Here is a 14,578-nt window from a genome sequence, read left to right on the forward strand (position 1 = left end):
CATCCGCCTGGGTGCTGCACCTCCTCGCGCGTCCGGTGCACACACAAGCACGCATACACGGCGCACGGGGCACAGCGTACTTTTTCCCTTTTGTTATGTCTGAAGAAATGTCGGGACTGCCTTCGCTCCACTCCGCTTGGGCCCGGCCACGTGAGAGCGCGCGCAGAGCCGCCTCCTCTTTCTTCCTCCCTTGCCGGCATGCCTGCTATGCACGTGTATAATTACGGGCTCGCCTACCACTCCCGGACTAGGGACGCGTTCTTTCGTGTCTGTCTGGCTGCCCTTCCGGGGCGGACCCCGGTTCCGGTAGGCCCCCATGTGTCCGGATCGAGCTCAGCTGCTCATCTGCTTTGCTCGCGACGCTGTATGCATTTCGTAACAGAAACCGAAGACAATAGTACTATAGGGCAAGTCTAATTAATGCCCGAGTATTGATTATTACCATGTGTTTTCAACTGCTACCGTATTGCCGAGGTAACAAACACAACCTGGCTGCCGAATATCCTGGCAGCGAACCGACTGGAGAAGACGCGAGCAGCCGATGCCATGCATCTGAATCAAGACGCCATGACCCCATATTCGATATTGAGCACGCCGCATGATGTATGTTTAATTGACGGCGCATCGCTGGCAGGCTGGGCGCACACTTTCAGCAGTATTGCCCGGGTAGGCCATATCATGTACAGTGCTAGCTGAGACAAAGTATCATAAGCTTCGCGACTAGAGCAGCCGGCCCTTTCTATATACCAATATGGCCACGTTGACTTTACTTTTTCAAAATCATTCGGCGTTCATCTATTTTGTCGTGTGACGCCCGCGGCTAGTGCTCGGTAACGTACCCGGGGACTTGCGCAGCGCGCTTAATAACACGCAGCAGCTGGGGGAGCAGCCACAATCGCACTCGCCCACACCTGATATTGTCTGGCACGCATACGTGGTGCGGCGTACTCACTGTTTTTGTGCTTTTTTTTTTTTCCTTCTTTTTTTTCTTTTTCTTTATTCGCTGTGAAGATGTTGCACTGTTCGTGGATTAAAGACCGAATCTGCTACTTCCTCAGCAATGTTCTCGGGTAGTGCGTCTTGCTCTGCCATGTGGACAGTTTAACGAATAATTATTACGTATTTACCCAAATATCTATCTGTATTCTTCAAGCTATGTATCTTCCACCTCGTTGCCGGTTCCGCCCTCGAGATGAGTTTGAAACATGATCCAATCATCCGAGTTTTCGAGCTTGGCGCTGTTCTCTGGGCAGCAAGCGGTCTGTCAGGGACACCTTTTGATGGTTGTGTTGGGAGGAGGGGCTTCACTTGAAGTGGACTCTTACGTATTGAGAAAGGAGCGGGTCGAACTGAGAACAGTTCAAGATTCAGAAAGAGTGCAGGAGAAGGTCAAAAGGGGAAAGGCGTGGGTAGACTGCAAGAAAGGCACAGGACACCAGCCAGCCTCTCCTTCCTTAGACCTGTTATGAAAGATCTGACAGGCGCACTGTTTATTGAATTTGTGTAAGCTCGGTAATGCGTGTAAGCTGTGATCTGAGGTTGTAGGAGGATTTGTGTTTGGTAGTATGGTTCAATGCGTGTTTGGACAGTGAAGGCACGTGGGAATAGGTGTGCAGGTCGTAGACGTTGGAGCTAGGTTGCAAAGGGGGGAGAGGTTGTCTTTACTCACATATTAATTGGCCTTGTGGAAATGTCAGTAGATCAATAACTCAGGTTTTGAGAACCCTTGGAAGTTAGTCATGCTGCTGCTCAATATTCCCAGAAAGAGATGCAGCTCGAGCGGATAGGATGAACGTCCAAGTCTTACGGGCCTTCACACTACCTAGGTAATTAGTTGGTGTCTCTTCGCTTCCATTTGTACTAGACAATAGCACTATGCTTCTATGCATTTCTTACACTATGGTCCCTGTTGGTAGGTCTCTCGTACGTACGATAATCATATAGGAAGCAATCATATATTAATATTGTTTTATTTAAGTTTTAAGAGGCTACATGCCCCAAAGGAAATAACTAAAATAGCCTTTTAAGTAATAAGGGTCATACTTATTAATACTTGCAATTTTTTTCTTCTTTTAATAAATATATATAATCCTTATTATAATCAGCCCTAAAATTATAATTCATTATATATTAAGTATATATAATCTTCATTATAAGAAAATATTGCTAAAAAGGCTTAAAATCATAATTTATAAGTTTTAAAGCAAATCTTAATAACCCTTATTATTATATTACTTTTTAAACTTATAACCTTTATTATTATACTATTCCTTAAATATTATACTTATTATTTTTAATACTTAACTTTTAAGGTTGCTTTTTTATAAAAATTATTAACTTTTATATAAAGGCTTTAATCTTAAATCTCTTTTTTATAAAAAAAGTTAATACCTATAAAGCTAATATTAAATTCTTTAACTTATATTTATTTTTATTATATATCTTTATAATGCAAATATTATTATTTTCATCTTTATTTTTATTATTAAAATATACTTAATATTATTTTAAATTATTCTCCTTTAATTACTTCTTATTTTCTTAAAACTAAGCATTATAAGCAACTTAATTATTTATTAAATCCTTTTCTTACTTTTTATTATTCTTTTTAATCTTTTTAATAATTATCTTTTGCTTAAGTTGCTTAAGTAATAGCATATATTTCTTAATAAATCCCTTTATATATAAGCCTTATATATATTTATTAATAATTTAATATAAAAAGTTTTAAAGCTAAGTTAATATAATAATTTAATCCTTTAATAGCTAAATCTTTTTAATTTAATATATATAGAAAATACTTAAGATTAAAATTCCTATTAAGTTATTTATTATAAAGATTATAATAATTTAGCATTTAAGATAATAATTACCTTAGTAATTCTTATTATTAAAAATGCTATGCAATCTTATATTAAGAGTTTTAATGCTTTTAATATAAATACATAACTTTTTAATTATATTATTAAAAGATATTTACTTATTTTAATATTAAAAGTTATTAATAATTTAAATAATAGCTATTATAATAGCATTATTTAAGAAAAGTATCTTAACTTAAGCTATAATTATAGCTTTTAGCTTATTAATTTTAATAATTTTATAAGAGTTAACCTTAATAAGCAGCTTACTTTTTTTAATGCTTAGCATAAAAGTAAAGTTAAAGGTAGTTTTTATAATCTTTATTAAAATTTCATTAGCCTAATTTTAATTATCTTTATTATTAGCAATAATTAAATTATTATTAATATTAAGCAAATAAAAGTCGTTATTATTAATATCCTTATTAATATTTATTAAATAAATAAGCAAATAAAAGTTATTATTATTAACATCCTTATTAATATTTATTAAATAAGCATTATTAATAACAACCTTATTATAAAAACTAGCAAAACCAATAAGCTTATCTTTATCCTTATTAATTAAGGTAATTTTAACCCTTTTTATAACCTTAATAATAATTTTAATCTTTATCTTATTATTTAATAAGAATATAATTATAATATTTATTTTATTAATTAAGGTTATAATTATAATATTTATCTTATTAATTAAGGTTATAATTATAAAGCTTATTTTATTAATTAAGGTTATAATTATAAAGCTTATTTTATTAATTAAGGTTATAATTGCAATATTTATAAGAGAATTTTAATTTTAGTTAAGGATTGCAATAAGGCTACCTTTAATGCTAGCTATATTAATAGTAGCTATAGCAATAATTATATTAAGTATATCCTTAATATAAAAAGTAAATGCAATATTTGCTAAATAATTCTGCTTATTATTATTATCCTTATAAGGCATATTAATAAAAGTATTAAATAACTCTTGCAAGTTATTATTAATATTTTTCATTATAATAAAAAGGAAAAGGATTTTATAAGAATTTAGCAATTAAAATAAATATTTATAATGCAAAACTTTATAATTATTATGCAATAATTATTAATTTATTCTTTAATTATAAGAAAAGTTAATAAGTTATAAATAAATTTAATAAAAGTTAATTTTAATATTATTATTAATAAATAATAATAAAAAATAATAATAATAATAAAATTAACTTTAAAATAATAATTATTAATAATATTAATAATTATAAGGTTATCCTTATATATAATAAGGTATTAAAAAGGTTTTAATTAAAATATAAAAAATTAAAGTTTATATTAAGGATTTAAGTTTAAAAAGTATAAGGTTTTATAGCTAGCAGCGGCAAAATTAAAAGGAAAAGAGTGTTAACGGTAAGTTGCTCCTTTTTTAACAAAAAAAGGTTACTTTAAGTTTCTCAACCAACCCATCTACCTATATGCAAAGCTTATTATCATTAATAAGCTTTTATAATATAATATTTAAAGTTAGTTTTATTATTATATTAATAGAATTATCTTTCTTATTTATTTATCTTACTTTAATAATTTCTTTTATTTTATATAATTCTTATAATAATATAATATTAATTATAAAGTACTTTTTCTTTATTATTCCCAGCTTTATAAAGCATTTATATAAGCTATATAAGTTTATATAAATAATTAAGGGTATATTTAATAATAAGAGTTATTTTATAACCATCTTAATTATTATAGCTAAAAAGATTTTAATATTTACTTTATTTACTATGCTATAAATTTTACTTATTAACATGCTTTAAGTAATATATTTACACTTTATTAATAACTAATGGAAAATATTGCTTATTATTATAAATATCTTAATTTCCTTATAAATCTTATTTATAAGAATAATAATATATTTAAATTAAAATATTAAGTCCTAATTATTTATAAATAATTTATTTATAAGTATAAAAAGTTTTATTATTTTAAAATCCAAGGGTATATACTTAATTCCTTGCATAGCATTATTTATTTATTATAATAATTATATATTTAAGCTCTTATAATCTCTTACCTTTAGGTTTTATATCTATATAATTATTAAAAGATTATATAAAGCTTTTAGTTAATAAATTAAAGTTATATATGCTTTGCAAGCTTTTTATTTAAGGTATTTCTAAAGAGCATCTTTAACTATTACATTAATAAGGGCAAGTTTATTAGCCTATTCCTTTTATTAAGTAATAATTAAGCCAATAGTATTTATAGTTATATAAGCCTTATTATAATTTATTAAGTTTTTAAGTATTAGCTCTTATTTTAATTTTCCTTATAATTTTATAGCTTTTATTTTAATCTCCTCCTTATTTTAAAATTTTAATATAAATAAAATTAATATATTATCTATTTATATATTTATCATCCTAAAGAGTTATACGGGCTTTATAATCATTAAGCAAGAATTATATATAAAGCAATCCATCTTAAGCTTTTATTAATAATATCTTTAATATATATTAAACCAATAAATACTAAATTTTATTATATTATATAAGAATTAAATAATATAAATAATTATATTTAAAGGGTATTTATTCTTTAATTTCTTTAATAGCTTTGCAAGAATTATCTTATATAATTTTAACTTTACTTAAAAATAAGCTTAAATAATATCTTAAAATATAAGAATTATGCCTTTTTCTTAAATTAATAAAAAGGTAAATATAAGGATTATTTATTAACTTATTCTTTAAATAATTAAGCTTTATATTAAAATTAATCCCTTTTTATTATTATTATAACCTTAAATAATAAATTAGGATTTCTTATAAGGTTTTATAATTTTACCTTTTACTTTCCATATTATATAAAACTTAAAGAAATAATATTTACTATATTGCTTTACTAACCATTTCTTAGTTTAAAAGATACCTTTAATAATAAGGTTATTAATTTTTATTTTATTAAACTCTTTAAATAATAAGCCTAATATTATAATAACTTTATCTTATCTTAATTTAATTACCAAGTTATAGTTTTTATTTTCTTTCTTTAAAATATATAATATAATAATATAGTTTTTTATCTTTAATAATAATAATTACATAATAAATTGCATTTAAGGTTTTATAACTAAATCTTTTACTTATAAGAATTATATTTTCTCATCATTATCTTAATAATATAATTAAATAACTATTAACTTAAACATTATAACTTTATTTAATATATTTAAAATTATATTATAGCCATTTATAATAATAACCTTATATAAACCCTTTTATTCTTTTTTTTTTCTTTATATGCAAACTTTGCATTATAGTAAATATTTTATATTAAAAATAAATTCAACCTTAATATTCAATATATTTTATACTTACCATTTAATTATAGTTTTTTATAATATCTTTATAGTCTTTAAAACAGCTTTCGCTTACTTTTATATTAATAATAATAATAATAACTCATGCAATACTTATAAGTAGGCGCTAAAAACTAAAAGCATAGGAATTAATTTATTTAATTTAGCAATATTATTAATAGCTTTTATAGCTATTTATAAAATAATATTATTATCTATGCTATTATATAGTTTAATATATAAAATTTTATATACTTATTTAAGGGCTTAATAATATCTCTTAACTTTCCTAATAAATCAATATACCTTTATAAAAACCTATTTATATTTAATTCTTATTATTTATGCCTTTAAATAAAATTCTAAGAATATAAAGTTTATTCCTATATTATATTTAATAATATTTAATAATTCTTAATATATATTAATTTAAAGCATTTATAATATTTATTATGCAATCTTTATAAATATAGATTTTAAGAATTTCATTCCCTAAAAAGCAATAACTTAATTTATAATATAAAAAATTAAATATCCACTTAAATATATTATATTAATTAAGATTTTATAATTAAATTCATAATTATTATATAATATAAACTTAAAACACCTAAGTATAAATCCGTTTATTTAATAATAATAATATATTTTCTTAATCTTTATTATTACTTATTTATTAATATTTAAATTATTAGCTTTTTTAAGCATTTAGCATAATTAATTTATTAATAAATATTTAAAGCAATAATAAAGTTTCCTTATTTTTATTTTTAAAAGGAAATATATAATATTAATAATTTAATTTAAAAAAAATTATAAATAACCCTATTTTTTAAGTATTAATATAATAATTGCATTATTAAAGAAAACCATTTTATTTATAATATTATTATAATATACTTAAAGCTTATTTATATTTATTAAGTAAAGTAAAAATAGGGTTTATGCTTAAATAATATAAAAGTTAATATAATTAATTAAAGTAAAAACTTTTATTATGCTAAGCAAATTAATAATTATCTTATTATTAAATTTAACTTTAGCTTTTCTTATAGCAATTATATTAATTTAATACTTTAAGTTTTTTTATTATAATATAAGAAATTGCTTATATTTAGCTATAAATATTAATAATGCTTTTATATTTAATAAAATTCCTTAAAAATAAGTTTAATTATATTTATTCTTTAAAATAAATTAATTAACTATAATAATTATTTTTATTTAAAAAACATTATCTCCCATAATTTAATATATAAACGCTTTATTAGCTAAGAAATTAACATTTATATAATAAACCTTTTTATTAAGTCCCACCTTTATAATATAAATATTACCATTATAATTATTATCTTAATCCTATTTATCTTTATATTTATAAAATTTATCTTTATTATTTATTTTATATCCCTTAAATTTACTTAAAAAAGTATTAAAGTTATTATTATAACTTTTATATTTATATTATATTAAATAACTTCTTTTTATTAAATATTACTTATTAATTAAATATTTAATTAACTAGCATCCCTTCTTTTTATAAATATAATATCTTTTCTTTTAAGATTATTCTCTTTCTTTTTTATAAGTATTATTACTTTAAGCTTTATAATTAATGCTATAAAATCTTAGCTATTTAAAGCTTAAATAGCTTAAATTTAATTAACTAAATCTTTAATTTCCTTAAAATACTTAAAACTATAATTATTATCCTTTTCTTAGCTTTTAATCATTATATTTATAATTAATATAATATTAATTTAAAACTTTATTTATAATATAAATTATAATTATATAGCTAAGCTATATTTCTATTATAAATCTTAAATTTAAAAATAACTCTTTATATAATTAAGCTAGCTTAAAAAGAGTTATTTCTAGCTTAAGAATTCCTTTGCAAGCTTTAATTACCATTATTCTTAAGTTATCTTCCTTAATATAATCTTAACTTAATGCTTATTAATAAAGTTACAACTTATTAAGCATTAAATATAAAACCTTATATAAATCTTTATTTAAGTTTTATACTCTTATCTTTATAAACATTATTATTATTTAATTTATATAATAATATTAATAATTAAGGTTTATATTAAAATATATTTTAATTTTAAAATATGCTATTATAAATATATTAATTTAATTTATAAAATAAAAATAATAAGCCTTAACTTAATTTTTAAGCATTTAAAGAAAAACTATATAAAATTAACTTAGCTAAATTTTAACATAATAATAAATATTAAAAAATATCTTTATCTTATTATTTAATAAATTATATAAATCCTTAATATACTTATAAAAGTTATTAAAGATTTTTATAAATTATGCTAACTTTATTAAATTTAAGCATTTATTAAAAATATATTATAAAGAAAGAATTTTATATAAATTATACTTTTTATTTAATAAAGACATTTTTAAAATAGCTTAAGATTATACTAAGTATAATATATATCTTTAATATAAGCTTTATTTCTATCTTTCTACTAATAATAATAAGCCTTATTAGCTATATTAATTTTTAATAAATTACATTATTAAATTTAAGTTTTATAATTATATACTTAAAGTTAACAGCAATAATAAATATTACCTTAAGGACTATCTTCTTGGTAATTATTATTATTTAAAGCTTGCTTATAATACTTATAAAGGCTATATTTATAATTATTATCTTTAAAGTTATATATAATATTTATTTATACTTAATTCTAAGGTTAATAAGGTATTACAAAGCTTATTATTAATTCATTCCAATCTTTCTTTAGCTTAAGCCATAATAATTAATTATAATATTATAAGTTAATTATTGCATTTTATATAAATGCTTTGCATTTAAAGAAAGACTTTTAAGCATTATTAATAAAGATTTAGCAATACTTTAAACATTACTTATATCCATATTATATAATCCTTATAATAAGTAATAAAAAGATTATTATTATAAAGGTTTTATTATATATAGCTTACCAAAGTATTTATTAAGTAAATAACTAAGTATTTTATTAATGCTCCCTATATAAGAGCCGTAAATTATAATTCTAGGTTAATATATTCATAATAAGCTAAATTAATTAAAGTTTAAATAAGCATCTTATTAACTATATACCCTTTAATAAAAGCTAATAGCTCCTTAACATTATTAATTATACTTATAAGTTTTTATAATAAATATTATAAAAAGTAAGCTATTAATAAAATAAATAATATTTAAAAGTAAGTTAATAATAATAATTTAATAATAAGCAAGTTATAATTATTAAGAGGAAAAAGTTATTAATTTCTTTAAGCCTTAAAAGCTAGGGCTTTTTCTCATTATTAAGTCCTTTTATATTAGCCAAAAGCATAATATATAACTTACACTTACTTATAATATAGCATTGCATTAGCTTTAATAATTACAATAATTATAAGCTTTATTTATTTAGCAATTATAATAATTATAAGCTTTATTTATTTAGCAAAACAAAGCTTTATTAAGTTTTATTAAATCTTAAAAAGGATTTAAAAATAAGTTTATTTTTAATAAAGTCTTATATATAATAAATGCATATTTCTTAAATAGCAATAAATATATATATAAATATTATAAGGAATATTATTTAATTTATTTAATCTTTATAATATCTATTTAGGGAGTTTAATAATACAAGGAGGCCTAAAAAAGCAATCATTATTATATAATGCTTATTAATAAGGAAAATATAATTTTTAAATTAAGGAAATCCTTATAAAATTACCTCTTCTACCTTATTAATTTATAATACCTATAATTATTAATTAATATTAATAGGTTTCTCATATGTATAATAATTATATGGAAAGCAATTATATATTGGTATTGTTTTATCTAAGTTCTGAGAGGCTATGTGCCCCGGAGGGGATAACTAAAGTAGCCTTCCAAGTGACGAGGGTCGTACTTGCCAACAGTCCCAAATCCTTTCCCATCTGTCTGTTCATAGCGTTTCGAGACCTCGAGATACTACATTGGGCACCTTGGTATTCCAAAATAATTGCAAGGTGTAGCCAAGAGCCTTCCGTCTACAAAATACTTTGTGGGGACTCGCACAAAAGAGCAAAATCGGTTCAAAGTAGAGGCGACCACTCAGGTAATTGCTACAAGAAGCAGGCAGCAAAGACATGGCCGGATAACACGAACCATCAAGATGGCCAAAGGGGGACTTTGCTAGCGACCCCTCCCCACACAATGAATGAGCACATGTCTGAGTCGTCATCGCTCATGAGCCAACCCACGGTGTTCCACCAGCCCCCGTTAGACGTGCTCAAAACTGAGAAGAACAAATATAAGCCTGAGATTTTCCCGACTACCTAACCCAAACGCCATAGCCGATGCAAAAGCAAAACAAAAGGTGCGATGAAGCTTGAAGGCCCGGAGGTCAACCGTGTAGCTCTAGCTGCTCTCGCCCCCCTTGCTCTGGCCCGTCTCAGATCACATGATATCTATAGATCCTTGGCCCTCAGCTTCTTCAACCTCGCCGCGCCCTCGAACACAAATCGGTCCACGGCAGCCGCGACCGTCAGGGTACCGCCGAGAATGGCACACAGCCCAGTGAGGAAGCCGGCGAATGACTTGGCTGGCTCCTCGCGGTTGATGACCTTCATGGGCGAGATGTCCTGGTGGTCATTGTGTCAGCTTGACGAGCCCTGTGATTCAGATGTTTCGATCCAAGCGGACGGAGAGGGCAGGGTATAACTTACGTATGAGAAGAAGACGCCTGGGATACCGCCCTTGGAATGCAGGCGCTCGGCGTGGCCCTCGGCGGAGTCGTCACCGCCAGACAGGCTGCGCTTGTGGCTTGTGACCGAGTACTGGTGGGTCTCGATGCTGCCGTCGTCGTTCTGGCCAAACTGGCCGAGGGCGGCGTTCGCGTCGGTCATCAGGTCGCGGTACTTCTTGCTCCAGCTGAGGGGTAGGTAGGAGGTGGGCACGATCTTGACAAAGTACATGTAGTTGAAGTTGGGGTCGTCGGTGACCTGCTCGAGGCCGTCCAGGGGGTTGACGTGGTGGTTTGTCCACGTCAGGGACTTTGTGCCCAGCTTCTCGATAATCTCTTCGGGGAGTTGGGGCCCGAAGCGCAGCTGGTGGATGGTGTGTGAGAAGCGGTGACCGCCGGCGACGGGGGTGTCCCAGTAGTTCTTGAGGTCGTGGACGTGCATGTTGCCGTTGCTGAAGCTGCGGCCGGGGGCGATGTGGAAGTTGCCGACGACCTTGTTGACGCGCAGGCTGCCCTCGATGCGGCAGCCCTCGTGGCGCTGCTCGTCCAGCCTCTCGGCGTAGTGCTCCCGCATACACTGCTCGACGTTCTCGCCGCGGCCAAAGGCCCAGGACGCCTGGGCGTAAGCCTCGCGCACCTCGTCGCAGGTCTGGCAACAGCCGGCCTTCATGGCGTTGGGCGGGGCGGCAGCGCCGTAGCAGCCACCGCAGTAGTCGGGGTCGAGGTGCTTGGCGGTTTCGTCGTCGTCGTGGAGGGCCAGGGCCTTGGTGTCGATGACGCCGCCTCCGTCGGACTCGGGGCGGAGGCGCACCTTGCTGACGCCATGCTGCACGCCGTGCTGCTGCTCGCCCGAGACGTCCATCACGTCGAGGGTCAGTAGCTCACATGGGATTCGTTGGAAGGTGATGTTCAGGTGGATCTCCATCCGCTCGCCTAATTGAGTGATCGCCATCGGTCAGCCCGCCCGGTCTGTGGTCTCTGATGGGGAGGGGGTGTAGGTGGGTGGATGTAGCAATGACATACTCCGTCCTTTGTCGACAATAAGCTCGGGATGTATTATTGTGCGCCTGTAGTCTGCCCATTCGCCCAATGCCAGGTACAAAACCACGAGCAGCGAGACGATGGTGACGATGCCGCCGGAGGTTGTTCGGATGCGCGCATCTTCGACGGTCTTTGTAAAGGCGTCAAGCTTCGTGAAACGAGACTTTGCAGACATCTTGGTTGTGAGTTCCGACACAAATACGAGGAGTCTGACAGCTGCAGGGTCGCTCAGGAGCTTCCAGCGTGGAGCAGAGAAAGGACGGCACGAGAGGGAATGCGACGGGACCGATCCACGATGAAGGAGCGGCGGGAGTAGCTCAGACAGATGTCATGAGAAACAGAAGTCAATTGGACTTGACCATGGAGCAGAGCAACTGAAGCCAGCCGGCCAGGTCAGCAGAGAGTAGGGCGAAGGAGGGTGAGAAGGCAGTGGTGGTGACTGTCGACGGCGAGGCTGATGAGCTTAGCCTGCTGAGTGCTCTGGCTGTGGTCTGTCCTTGGGTCCGAAAGGCCACCTCACATTTTCCAATGCGGTTGCGCGGCTCGCGGGTCCCAAGCACGTGTAGTGTAAGCTGTAGAGCACAAGCTTCCCCGGTCTTAGTTCTGGGGTGTCCCAATCAGGGCCTTGCATTGGTCTGCAGCCCCCACTAGGTCCCCTGCCGTCAGCACCGGGGGCCTGGCGTGGTACAATCCCGACGGCCCCTCCCCTTTTGCCAGGGTCTATTGTCGGGACCAGCGTATCTTGGTACGTACAACGTACTAAGTGCGTGTATGTAAGTCCAGATAGGACTCGTTACCTGCCCGTCTTGCTTGCCATTATCTCACCCCCTTCGTTCTACCTTGCTAGTTTCACTCGAGTTTTTCCTCGGCGAGAGCAATGCCGTCGTGTTATGACGCCAGTGGCATGGGTTAAATGGCAACATCGGCTGAAGTCCTGCTCGCATGGCAGTTGGTCCTACCGGCGGGGTGATACATGTGCGCACTGGTCGAGCCAAACAGGGCACTGCTCCCCCATCCCCAGCTCTGGGCTCGATGATGTGAGCAGTCACAACGTCCAACGACCAGCATCCCATCTTTTTTGCCGTCTCAGCCATATTCCGACAGTGGGTTGCGGCGTAGCATAGCGGGAGGATCACCCTTGCCTCCCACAAGAGGAAAGGTCTGCCGGCAATAGTTGCGCATGTGTGGATGCGTGGGTGCGACTACTTCACGGCTCACCCTGTCCCTCGGAGAGAGAGACCGTCAGCAACATCATGTCTGGTCAAGAAACTCGCCCGACGTGACTCATCAGCTCATCAGGCCGGCTGCATATAATGGAATGGTCACCTCCAGCACTTCGTCCTTCGCCAATCTAAGTTCCAAGACGCCAGTGTGTCCGTACTAGCCGTCGCAGCCGGTCGAACACGGAATTCTCCCGAGCACATAGTCTGCGCCCCTGAGACACCCCAAGAACCACATTCACGATGGCCTCAGCCACGGCACACGCGCCCTCGATACCATCACTTCCCACAACGCCCATACTCACCCTCGCCAAAACCCTCGTCCGACCATACCACCCAACCGACTCCGCAGCCAGCTCGAGGCAGGCCAACGACTGGGAGATAGCAAGGTGGATGCGCAACACATTTCCCCACCCCTACGAGCTGCAGAATGCCGAGTCCTTCATCAATACCATTGCACTCACGAATAAGTCGGCTAGCCCCCTGCGGCCAGAGGTAAGCACAAGCCCTCCTCTTTCACGGTCCCCCGTTTGTCGTGTCTTGAAATGTCGCAGAATGCATCACTTCAGGCTCCGTAGCAAGGTAACTAACACACATGAAAGGGGATCCTTCTCAACTACGCCGTCTGCCGCTCCTCGGACGGCGCCTTCGTCGGCGGCGTCGGCCTCAAGCCCTTTACTGACGTCGAGGCCCGCACCATCGAGATCGGCTACTGGCTGGGCCGCGAGCACTGGGGCAGGGGCTACGCCGGCGAGGTCATTGCCGCCTTCACCGCATGGGCGTTCGCGACGTTTCCTGACCTCCTGAGGGTCGAGGCTCACGTCTACGAGGGGAACCCGGCGAGCGAGGCCGTGCTGAAGAAGGCCGGGTTTCAGTTTGAAGGCTTGAGAAGAAAGGCCATCTGGAAGGACGGGCAGTCCTTGGGCACGAGGGATTATGGAATCCTAAGGGAGGAGTGTCCCGGGTTAGAAGGGGTCATCTGAAAAACGCACGCGCTTATGCGCCTGGCTTATTCGGTTGCCCATGCCGCGTGCGACCAGGAGACGGCACTATCGAGAGCGCAGCAGCAGCGAGTCTCAGGATGAGACTATGAACAGAAGGTCACGCCCGGCGGCTGCGAGGACGAGACAGCGCAAATTTGTCCTGGCGACAAATTGCGGTCGAGATCGAACAAAGCTACGAGTCTGGTCAAAATCCTTGTCTGGTCTACAACAGACATGAAGCGAGTCGGAGAACGGAACGACAAGTGGACAATCAACCTCTCAGAATAATATTAATAAACATAGTGTATATATCCGATCGCTGGCATTGATGCTATCATCGATGTTAAGAGACCATCTCGAGAGAAGGATAAGTCCACTCATAACAAAA

The 14,578-nt window shown here is 32.8% G+C and overlaps 2 protein-coding genes across 2 annotated transcripts; one reads left to right on the forward strand and one right to left on the reverse strand.

Annotated features, from left to right (window-relative positions):
* Positions 1-10,671: 10,671 nt before the first annotated feature.
* Positions 10,672-12,162, reverse strand: INS49_010206 (uncharacterized protein; the record flags this gene model as incomplete). Its single annotated transcript, XM_043170932.1, has 3 exons — positions 10,672-10,845; positions 10,930-11,879; positions 11,970-12,162. The coding sequence occupies 3 exons, from the start codon at positions 12,160-12,162 to the stop codon at positions 10,672-10,674; spliced, it is 1,317 nt and encodes a 438-aa protein (XP_043025497.1).
* Positions 12,163-13,450: 1,288 nt separating this feature from the next.
* On the forward strand, positions 13,451-14,190 carry INS49_010207 (uncharacterized protein; the record flags this gene model as incomplete). The annotated part of the gene is made up of 2 exons (XM_043170933.1): positions 13,451-13,702; positions 13,810-14,190. 2 exons carry the CDS (start codon positions 13,451-13,453, stop codon positions 14,188-14,190), a joined length of 633 nt encoding a protein of 210 aa, XP_043025498.1.
* Positions 14,191-14,578: the final 388 nt, after the last annotated feature.

Source organism: Diaporthe citri (genome assembly GCF_014595645.1).
Source record: "Diaporthe citri strain NFHF-8-4 chromosome Unknown scaffold_4, whole genome shotgun sequence".
NCBI classification, from domain to species: domain Eukaryota; kingdom Fungi; phylum Ascomycota; class Sordariomycetes; order Diaporthales; family Diaporthaceae; genus Diaporthe; species Diaporthe citri.